General features: G+C 38.2%; 1 protein-coding gene across 1 annotated transcript; it reads left to right on the top strand.

Annotated features, from left to right (window-relative positions):
• Positions 1 to 394: 394 nt before the first annotated feature.
• On the top strand, positions 395 to 11,117 carry LEO1 (Leo1, Paf1/RNA polymerase II complex component, homolog (S. cerevisiae); the record flags this gene model as incomplete). The annotated part of the gene is made up of 11 exons (XM_010075150.1): positions 395 to 1,093; positions 1,361 to 1,468; positions 2,224 to 2,318; positions 2,984 to 3,129; positions 4,385 to 4,469; positions 4,810 to 4,904; positions 5,189 to 5,323; positions 6,000 to 6,135; positions 6,452 to 6,638; positions 6,908 to 7,005; positions 10,859 to 11,117. Coding segments are annotated over 11 exons (1,889 nt in total), but the record flags the coding sequence as incomplete, so codon positions are not given.
• Between the last annotated feature and the right edge of the window lie 564 nt (positions 11,118 to 11,681).

The raw sequence follows: 11,681 nt of genomic DNA, 5'->3' as shown, positions 1-11,681 counted from the left end.
GGAACGCGGCACACGGCCCGGTGCGGGTCGCCTGGAGGTTTCCCCGGCGCTGGTCTCGGTGTCCGTGAGCTGTGTCTGAGGGCAGCCGTTAAACGCCCTCCGCGAGTAGCTGCGCGGTAACGGGCGTGTCCGGGCACGCAGGCAGCAAACGGGGTTACAGGCGTGCTGGCAGTGTGAGATTTGGAGGATTTTATAAGCCATGTGTGTCCACTTGTTTACTGAAAGCCTGCACTATTTCACATTTTGTTTTCTGTACTTTTGTGTAGTTGCTTATTCTTTCTACAGCTTTAGAATCTGAGGTAATAAGTTGTGGTTTGAATCTTTCCACGGCACCCGTCGTTTTCTGTTGCATGTTGTGTTGGCTGTGCCTTTATTGGTGATGTTTGTTTTGCAGATTCTGATTCTGGGTCTGAATCCGATTCCGATCAGGAGAATGCTGGCTCTGGCAGTAATGCTTCTGGCAGTGACAGTGACCAGGATGATGACAGAGAGGCCATAAAGCCTAGTAATAAGGAGTTATTTGGAGACGATAGTGAGGATGAAGGGGCATCGCATCACACAGGGAGTGACAACCACTCTGAAAGATCCTACAACCGCTCGGAAGCATCAGGGCATTCTGAGCATGAAGACAACGATCAGTCAGATGCAGAGCAGCACAGTGCTTCAGAAGCTGCTCACGATGATGAGGAGGATGATCACGGGCATGGGTCGGATGAAGGCAGTCATCATTCAGAGGGAGAGGGTTCTGAAAAAGCACATTCGGAGGATGAGAAGTGGGGCAAGGAGGACAAAAGCGATCAGTCGGATGATGAGGAGAGACAGCAGAACTCTGACGATGAGGAGAAAGCGCAGAACTCTGATGAAGATGAAAGGCCGCAGATGTCTGATGATGAGGAAAGACTTCAGAACTCAGACGAGGAGAAAATGCAGAACTCTGATGATGAGGAGAGGCCACAGGCCTCAGATGAGGAGAAGATGCAGAACTCGGATGATGATGAAAGGGCCCAGCATTCTGACGAGGAGAAGATGCAGAACTCTGACGATGACGAAAGGGCCCAGCACTCCGATGAGGAGGACCAAGAGCATAAATCTGGTAGGACTGAATAGAGAGCAGTAATGGTTTGCTTCTGGTTTGATCTCTATTGTTTCATTTTTATTGGCTTGAAAAGATTCAGGCTTCAGTGTAAAGGCATTAATCACGTAGCTTTCAACTGCAGTCATCTTTGTAATGGTCTTTATGCATTGCTTTGAAATTCCTTTTCATCTGAATCAACTTATTAATACAAAGGAATTTTAAAACCTGTGGAACAAAATTTTTAATTTTTTAATAATTTTAATTTTTAATAATTGTGCTCCTCAGTAGAGTCTGCAAGGGGCAGCGATAGCGAAGATGAAGTTCCACGAATGAAGCGAAAGAAGCCAATTGCATCAGATTCAGAAGCGGACAGTGATACGGAAGGACAGAAAGGTAAATGGTGGCATTGTTTGGTGGGGTTTTGGTTCATTTAAGCCTCATCTCAAGCGTGCCACTCATTTGCTGCAGAACTTGATAAGATTGATAGTGCTTGCTATACGATGTAACTATAGTGCCATGGAAGTAACAAACCAGCACAGCAAGAATTCTGTGTGAGGAAGTACACTCTGTATTTCTGCTGATTATCTCTAGCTAGCTCTGTCAGTTTTTCAGTTCCCTCCATGAGAGACAGAGCTTTTCTTTTGAGAATGTTTTTTCACACATTTTTACTAAAGGATGTTAAGAAATGGAGTCTCTAGTCGGAACAGCCCAGAGAACCTGTACTGGTTTTTGTGATGTTTAGCTGGCTGAGAAAGAGGTGTTGATTCTTCTGAGAAGTGAAGCCTCCAAAATGTGTAATGAAGTGGCTGCTTGCATGTATTTCAGTTGTTTACTTGATTAAAGGGTGATCTTGTACTCTTAATTCTTCTGTTGACATTTCTCAACTAGATTCTCTGTCAAATAAGAGACTTTCCAGGAAAACAAATCTTGAATCCTTAGCTTAAAAGTACACAGGAAAACCGTTATTCAGGGTAAAAGAATGATGTGTACTTCATAAACATTTACGATTTTTAATCTTTGTAGGTGATTTTTAAATTAATAAAAGTGAAGGATGTGTTATTCTTTTTTTCTTTGAGCGTGCTTGCATTAGGGGGGGTGTGTGCACATGTATGTATGCGTATTTTAAAATAGTAATTTTTCTGTTCAAGAGCATGCAGATGTCATGGATCTGTTTGGAGGTGCAGATGACATTTCGTCAGGGAGTGATGGAGAAGAAAAGCCACCAACTCCAGGACAGCCCATTGTGAGTTGACTTTTAAAAATAATTAGCGTGCCTTTTCACTCTGAAATGTAGAACACTGATTGTGTTTTATAATATTTTAGTAAAAAAAGAGGTAGTGGCATTAATAAGCATTACAGATAACTTTGCTCTAGCTAAAAAGCATTATTAAAGTTTTATACATAGCAATGTCAGATGGATTCATTTATCTGCCTTCCCCATCCCTGCTCCACTTTTTGTACTTGAAAGAAACATAATGATTAGTTTTGATTGTCATAAAATAAAATACAAAGTCATAGCTGTCTTTAGTACCTTAGTACAGCTGTTTGACAAATATTTTCATTTTGGGCCTTGATGATAATACATTAAAATATTTTTTTTATCTGGGAAAAGTTATCCTCCATTTACTCTCCAGTGCTTAGCTGAAAACTGTATGTCAGCTCCCTTGCTGTTGCCTTACCGTCTGTGGTCTCTTGAGTTTGCACTGCTGTTTGAAATCACTTTAAGTGGCATATGGAAATGCTGAATTGAATTGCTTTCACTGAAAATGTGCAAGTTCTTTTACCCAGAGGTTCCTGATTTTTCTCTGTGCATATGGATGATATTTCTTTAAGCAAAATGTAAGTGCTTATTAGAGCACCGGTAGCCAGACAGACTTTTTTCACCTATGTTCTCCTTTTTTTCATTAGGATGAAAATGGACTGAGTCAAGAACAGCAGGAAGAAGAGCCTATTCCAGAGACTAGAATAGAGGTAGAAATACCCAAAGTCAACACAGACTTGGGTAACGATTTGTATTTTGTGAAGCTGCCCAACTTCCTTAGCGTGGAACCCAGGTAACTGCACATAAAATATATGACTGCTAAGGTTTTTTAGTGTTTCCCTGTATTGCTTTTGTTTCAGTAATACAAGTAAATACGTTGGCCATATTTAAAATGGTCGACACTAAGATGCACACTTTGGTTGTGAGCAGTCACTAGTAATATCTCTTGTTATCTAATGAAGTGCTGAGTAATTTTCTTATGAGCTTGGGTTTCAGCTTGATTGAATATCCTTTTTTTCTTTAAAAAACCAAACAAAAATAGAATTTAATTGAAAGCACATGCTATCAGTTGAATTTTAAATGTAGGTTCAGGCTCAGCCAAGTGCACAGGATCTTTATGGACTTTTGAGTGATAAAAAAATCATCATTTTTAATTTTAGAATAAGTCCTTTTCTATTTGTGTGTGTTAAATGTAGTAGATTGCTTCTAAACCTGTCTCTTCAAGTGTCTTGTTAAGCAACAGTATTGCATTGTTTAATAGGCGTCTTGTTAGCTGGCAGCGTAGCATTTTTTCTGTTATACATCAGTTAAATCCTTCTTCCTGGCATTCATGCTATAGACTGTATCAGGAGAGAACTGTTAAGAATTCAGTTAGTGGCTGTAATCAGAGAAGTCCTGGGGATCTTTGGGGGTCAGACAGGACTGAAAATAGAATTGTACAGTAGTGGAGCCTATTTATCACTTCTTTGCCTCGCAGCAGCCTGGAAACTGTTAGGAAGGAGGCTAGGGAATGGCTCTCCCCACTCACTCCCACCCCAGTCATCAGATTTTTTTGAAGGAAGAGAGGAAAAACAATCTCTTCTTCCTTTCCCTTTGGTTGGTTTTGAGATTCAAATAAAAAAAATACAAAGTTTGTGCTTTTGGAAAATCCCTAATTCACCACATTTATGAGATTATAATATTTCTTTTTATTTTCTCTGTACAATATTGTATATATTTTTTTCCATCCTTACCTCATCATCCAGATGCTAAGGAAACAGTATTTTCTGAAGCAGACTGTCTGTCTTTAGCTAGAGCCATTTAGAGGGTCTGGATGTTAAAGTGGCTGTAATAGATGGTCGTGAACACACTTGGGGAGCCCTCCTGCGGTGTTGAATCAATGCAGTAAGTTACATTACTGCAGAAATGGCTGTCTCACAGCTGCGGTACCTACTCTTGTGTGCAGTGTATAATTTAAACCTTTCAAGCACCTGTTATTTTGCACAACTCTAGAATAATCTGGATTAATTTTTAGAAGAATGAAGACTGTATTATATAATTTATTGCAGACCTTTTGATCCCCAGTATTATGAAGATGAATTTGAAGATGAGGAGATGCTTGATGAAGAGGGTAGAACTAGGTTAAAACTCAAGGTATAATGTTAATTTTCCTTTTCTCTTTTACACTCATCTAGCCACATTTCTTCCAAGTCTATTTCAGGTATTTTAGAATGGTTTTGAGCTATGCTTCTGATTATGAAAGTGTGGACCAGTTCAGCACTGAGCAAAGTTGATCCATTTTAGTAATAAATTTTAAAAAAGCTTTACAGCTGCATCTCACCTGTAAAAGCGATACCTCTCACCTTCAATTCTTTGCATCATGCAGCAAATTATCTAGCTTTTCTAACTGTAATTTTTGACCTATATAGAGTATATTTTACCACAGTATTCCTTAGTATAAGTTAGAAAAAATGTTTTGTTTGTTTTCCCACAGGTAGAAAACACGATACGATGGCGGATGCGACGAGATGAGGAAGGGAATGAGATCAGAGAAAGCAATGCACGGATAGTCAAATGGTCAGATGGAAGGTTGGTTTGAACTTTTTGCTATTGAAGGAATACAGTTGTTCTCACAGTGAAAGGCCATGGCGTGCAAAATGGGAAAGTCAACAGACTTTGATGTCAGTTCTGCACAGCAGAAATGTTTTTAGTCTCAGTGCTTTGAAAATTTTATGCTCTGCTTAGTTTGGATTGAAATATAATTATTGGCTATATATAAAAAGGAAACATGAAGGCTTTCTCCATTTATAAATGAAGCAAAAAATAGACGGTAGTGGTTTTATTAAATAACTGATATGTGAATCTCTTTTAAGCATGTCTCTCCACTTGGGAAATGAAGTCTTTGACGTGTACAAGGCGCCACTGCAGGGAGACCACAACCATTTATTTATCAGACAAGGGACAGGTCTACAAGGACAGGCTGTTTTCAAGACAAAGTTAACCTTCAGGTAGACACGCTATTCTGTATCAAATGTTTATACTACTTTTGTAACTGAGTATGGTAACGAGTATATAAAGATCAGAGATACCAGTTCATAAACCTTCAGAGCTTAACTGTTTAATAAGAATGTACCATTTTCCAAAGTCAGTATTTCGGTAAGATTTTTCCTAAATTGGGTGTCCCAGTTTGAAAGGTTAGTATGCCATTCACTGCAATATGTAGGCCACGTGTATTTTTTCATATATATTTTAATTTGCATTTTTAAGTGCAAGTCCTCATCTGAATCAGAAAGAATATTAATATTGCCAGAAATTAACCTTCCTTCTGATGCACAGTTGCTACCAAGATGATATCTGAATCAGAAAGAATATTAATATTGCCTGAAATTTAACCTTCCTTCTGATGCACAGTTGCTATCAAGATGATTATTATGTCTTGGGATATTGATGTGAAATGTGAGGATGATTATTTAGGCTGGTAATGGACTGCAGATGGTTTGCTGAGAGAGGAATTGGTGTCTCTAGTAGCTGTTACAATGCACATAAATAAATAAATGAATAAATAAGGATGATGCTTTTGTGCAGATGAATCTTTGGAATTTTAAGTATGCTGGCCCTACTGTTATCCTTTAAAAATGGATACGTTCCTTGAAGAAGTATTTAACCCGTAGCAATTTTTTCCAGGCCACACTCTACGGACAGTGCCACTCACAGGAAGATGACTCTGTCTCTGGCGGATAGATGTTCAAAGACACAGAAAATTCGTATTTTGCCAATGGCAGGTCGCGATCCAGAGTCTCAGCGCACAGAAATGATTAAGGTATTGTGGCATGGAACTCTCTTATCTGCTGATTTAATCTAAAAAATCACAACTGTAGTATAGCTGGACATTTCTGAACAGTTTATGACTTTATGAAAAACAGCGTGCATTTTGGAGGTATAGACAAGAGTTGTTACCCGTGGGTGCAGTGTGCTTAACCTTACAGATTACAAAAAATCAGAATACGTATAATCTTTACACTGCTGTGAAATTATTTCAAAAGCTACAGTAGAATACAAGGTGCTCTTGAGCTGGTTTTGGTTGTGGTTTTTTTTCTCCCCTCAATCTTATGTATATTGCTTCTTTCTTTGGACAGAAAGAAGAGGAAAGATTGAGAGCTTCCATTCGTAGAGAATCTCAGCAGCGAAGAATGCGGGAGAAGCAGCATCAGCGTGGTCTAAGTGCAAATTATTTAGAACCTGATCGCTATGATGAAGAGGATGAGGGAGATGATTCAATCAGTCTAGCAGCTATCAAAAACAGATACAAAGGTGGCATCAGAGGTAAATAATAAACCTGAACAGCACATAAGTAGGGCCTGTGTGATTCAGATGGATTAAATTCACCTGCGAGTCCTGGTAAGATGGTATTTTGCCAGTTCATTTCATACACAATGCGACATGAATTCAGTTCATGTAAGCTTATTTTGTTTACTCGGGAGTTAGATGTGCCAGCTTTTTGTGGGGCTAAATGTAAGGGAATTATTTTTAATGTCTCTTTCTCACCAATTTCAGATTAAGATAAATATTTGTTGTTTCATTTTTTTCTGTAGAGGAACGTGCTAGAATCTACTCTTCTGACAGCGATGAGGGCTCAGATGAAGACAAAACACAAAGACTACTCAAGGCAAAGAAACTTAATAGTGATGAGGTAAGGAAAGGATTTTGTTCTTGAGCTATTCATTTTCAGTCAGCAACATTTGCTGTGCTAAATCTAGTTTTTAAAGCTGAGGCTTTTGTAGTTTCATTTATGTTGTGATGAATGTATTATTTGACTTGGCATGCTTTCCATGGTAATTAATCACCAATTTCTTACACACTGTATTAATTCATAGACCTGAGTGACTCCCAAAGGAGGTCAGTATTGGTGTTGCTGATTTAAAGATGGAAAAATTTATGCAGAGTTATGTAAAATGACTTTATCAAAATTATGCAAGGAGTGAGAAGACTTAATACCTGAATGCTAGTGTAGCATTGTCTCCTAAGCTACATGGTCCTCTCCTTTTTATTGTGGAAATAGCAGAAGCATTTTCACATAGTATTTCTGCTCTTTTTAAACAGGAGAGTCAAAAAACTGAGTTAAAATGAGTTAATGGCCATTGCTAAATAGACATTATCCATCACGCCAGTATAATCCGAAACATTAGGCCATGATCGAGTTAACCGTTAGCTACAGCAGTAGTGCTGTTTCCTCTTCTGAAATTGTGGTTTATTGGTTTGTAATTTAACACTGCTGGGTATAAGCAAATGAATCTTTGTGTATATCAGGTCTTGAGGTTTAGTTCATTTCAAGTAACGTCACTTCTTCTGGTACAGCATTGCAGTACAACACTTCTCAAAATTGGCAGATACCATTTCTGAGATTAAAACTTAACTATTTTCATCCAGTGGGAGAAGGGGAACCAGGAAGTATATGGAATCTGTCCTGTATCAGCTATACCTCTGCAGTCTGTTTTCCTGACCCGTGTTCCTCGTTGTAAAATGCTTCAGTGGGAAAGAGCTGTAGGACATTTACTGTGTACCCTGGGAAGCTGAATGAAGAGCGAATTTTGGAATTCATGACAAACGGCAATTGATGCCGACTCATGGCTTCCTACTGCCCTGTTCAAGAGGGAAGTGGGAGGGTCAGGTGTCTGGCCTACTTGGTTTCAGGAGCCCATTAGTTTGCTTTCTTTTAGACACCCCCAGTTCTCTATTACTGTCATTTGCTGATGATCAATATGGTGCAGCCCTGAGCGGCACCTGTGCTTGCATTTCTCTCAAGCCAAGCATGGCTTAGGGGTGGTAGCTTGGACCCACCTGAGCTCTGCTGATAGTCCCCTTCAGGTACATGGTGGAATAATAAATAGAAACTAACTGAGTTTAACAGGTTCTTATTACTACCTTGTAGGTTATGAGAGATGTTTTTACGGTGGCATGCTAGTTTGATTCATCTTATTATATTTTATTTTAAAGTTTATGCATAGAATATCATGCAGAAGTTTAAAAAAGGAAGTTTGAGTAGGTCAGTGTGAGCTTATGGAATAGTTTTTAATACTTGATTTCATCATTTCCTTTAAGAGATTATTTTAACTGTTTAAATTATTGTAACTATTGCCCTAAGATTTCTTTCAGTTGATTTCCTACAGTCATATCGAGTGTGCTACTCTAACAGCTGCTTGAAGTGGTAGAACCTTCTTCTTCCCTAATAAAACATCCTTTTCTTCTTAAAAGAGTAATCTTGCAGCATAGCTTGCTGTGTGTCCTTCTAGCGAATGAATGCAGGTTGGACTTCTGTAATCACAGCTGCTAAAAGTCCTGAGTTCAAATGACCGGTACAGGCCATAGTTTTGAGTATGACATACCTCTATCATGTAAGGAGTCTTAATTTTTGAAGGAGTAAGTTTGCTCTCCGGTGGGTTTCTGTACTGTGCTTCCTGTAACCTTCTTTGGAGGCATGTCTTATTGCCTGTTGGATGTTTGCTACATTCTGAATGCCTGTTCTTGCTGCAGGGACACTGCTCCTCTTGTGCTGTCAGATGAGTATTTGCACTACTAGGCATTGTATTGTGAAGCAGAAGTACAAATTAGTTTTTATTTTAAAGACACAGTTTCTGGGTTTTTATTATGCATTGAAGAAAATCTAATATTTCAAAAAATATGACAGTAATCCTGGAGACAGCCGTAGTGAGGCATGTAGACAAAACTAATTTTGTGAGCTCTGTTAGTGTTCGTTAGTAGCAATTGAATTGGTTATTGATAAGACATCACTATTCACTGGTTCATGATGCAGCAGTGTCAGGACCTCACAACGCCAGTCTCTCAGAAAAGGTCTAGTCAACAGCATTTCTCTGCTGCTTGAGGAATGCTCGCCTCCATTTTAAAATTACATGACTTAAAGGTAATATTCCCATCAGGGCCACGGAGGGGTGCTACAGTATTACGAAAAACCCCAGTGATGCATAACTACTTACTCTCAGTCACCACGTAGGAAGTATGATATTTGTATGGATCTGCATATGTGAAACACAGACCTCCTTGTGCACAGACTGGCTTTGTATGTGTCAGTCAACAGCACAGCATAAATCTTTGTCCTGATGACAATTTGTTACCAGTACTGAAAATACCAGTCTGTTTATTGATACAGTTTATCACCACACAGCAAGTAGTTTTACTGTTACTGTAGTTGATGGGTTTATTCTGCTAAACAGGAAGATGAATCATTTAACGATAGCCGAGCTAGATTACAGGAGCATGCTTGTGCTGAGGAAGAAGCTATCATTGAGATGCCCACCCCTACTAATTTCTGTTTTCGATGCTTAAAGTTCCTTCCTAACCGAGATACTCACTGGACTAACTTAATATGTTAGTATAGAATAAAATGCTTTGAATAAAAAATTATTAATTAGAGTTCTGAAACTCTGATAATTTATTAAAGTTATGAAACTCAATCTTCACTGCTTCTTAAAATCCAAGTAATACATGTTGCTTCAAATACCAAACAAAGCCAAAACCAACAAATGGAAAAAGGGATGAGATTACTTAGACCTGAAGGTGTTTTTCAAGATACTCTTCTTTTTAAACAGTAATTGAGTTACCACTTCATGTCAAAATTTATGAGTTTTGCGTGAACAACTAGTGATTTGTAGTTTGATTAAACACTTCATTGCATTCTGATTTAAAATGTTGTTTGGAAGGATCATCTGGACTGATGTAAATGCACATGGAATAAAAATCAACCTGTTGACTCTACGTTTAGGTGCTAAAACTTGGGCATCCAGCCTATAAAAGTCAGTATGGTATTGCTTGCAAGCAGGTAACTAACTCAATTATTTGAGTTCTTTTGACCAGCTCTCTGAGGCCTTCTAAACTGTCGTATTTCTTGGACTGTGAACTGTGGCGTAGATTCTCTGAACTAGTGGCTTCTCCTCTCTTTTTCCTTTATGCCAGAGAGTGGTTTAGTTGTTTTTTGTTTTTTTTTTTTTTAATGAACAAATAAACAAAATGCCTACCCACTTACTGAGTTAATTCTTTGCTTCAGTAGCTCTAATTTAGGACATACAAGTGTCAATAGTCTGAGAACTTAGCAGAGGTACACAAGCTGCCTGAAGGGAAAGCTTCTCCGTGTTGAAAAATTCATTACAAATTCTAGGAATTAGTCATGCTTGTAAGACTTGCTGAGAATGATATTGCACACACCATAAATCCAAATTATGACATAAATTACTTGCGTGCCATAGTTCAGTTTGCCGCAGATACAGTTACATGTCCATGGAGATAAATGGAGCTGCAGCTGTATTATGGACCCTCTCAGGATGGGGTTGGAGACCGGTAGCGCTGCTGACTGAACTTAAAAAGTACTGACACATAAGCAGTCCTGCAGCACAGTAGCACGAAGTGGAAAACCGAGAACTAATAATTTTACTTCTCTTACAAGAGAGACTTTGAGGTCTTTCTGTTGTTTTACTGAGTTTTTTATTTTAGCTTTGAAGTATTTGTTTGTTTTTGTCCTTTTTTGCCTTTAGGAAGGTGAACCTTCTGGAAAGAGAAAAGCAGAGGATGATGACAAAGCAAGTAAGAAGCATAAGAAATATGTGATCAGCGATGAAGAGGAAGAAGATGATGATTAATATTAAGGAAGCACAAAAGTTGAAACTTTTTTTATATATATTTATATATATATATTGTACAGTTCTCTTACAGCAAAGATGTAAGTAACCATAGTGAGGTTATTTTGATAAAGAAAAATTCCATTGAAGTCTGTGTTTCTGGTGTGAATAAAGTTTTTTGACTTCCTTTTACTTTGAGATTTTTCTCTTATTGCAGCAACTGTCGCACCAGGGATTGTCACAGTGCTGGTTTTTATTTGCACAGTACATTTCAATTTTGAGAGTTGCAGCAACTGGTTATCCAGGTGAATTAATCAATGATTTTTACTGAGTTCATTAGGAGAAACCATTCTAGTCTTTATAGAATGATTAAATTATAAGTTAGCCCAACAAGGGTATGGCAATTTAGTTTACTGTGTGTATGGAAGGGTTGGAAGAACATATGAGGGGTATGGTACAATTCTGTTTTTTTCCTAGATATTCCTTATTTCCTCCTGACTATGGACAGTACGTTACTATGCTGTTATATTTTGATGACTGAAAATATTTCTTATCATGTTTGAGTAAACTGTGAAGTTCCTGCAGGTAGAATAGTTAACTGATCACATAAGACATCTATTTCTCATGCATTGAAGCCCAGAATGAAAATCCACGTCTTGCCTGAGCATTAATAATAATAATAGTAAAAATAATAATTAGCACATGCTAGTGACGTAAATATCAGAGTAAAAACACTTAA

The sequence above is a fragment of the Pterocles gutturalis genome, unplaced genomic scaffold (assembly GCF_000699245.1).
Source record: "Pterocles gutturalis isolate BGI_N339 unplaced genomic scaffold, ASM69924v1 scaffold10262, whole genome shotgun sequence".
Taxonomy (NCBI): domain Eukaryota; kingdom Metazoa; phylum Chordata; class Aves; order Pterocliformes; family Pteroclidae; genus Pterocles; species Pterocles gutturalis.
This window is presented reverse-complemented; position numbering and strand designations above follow the sequence as displayed.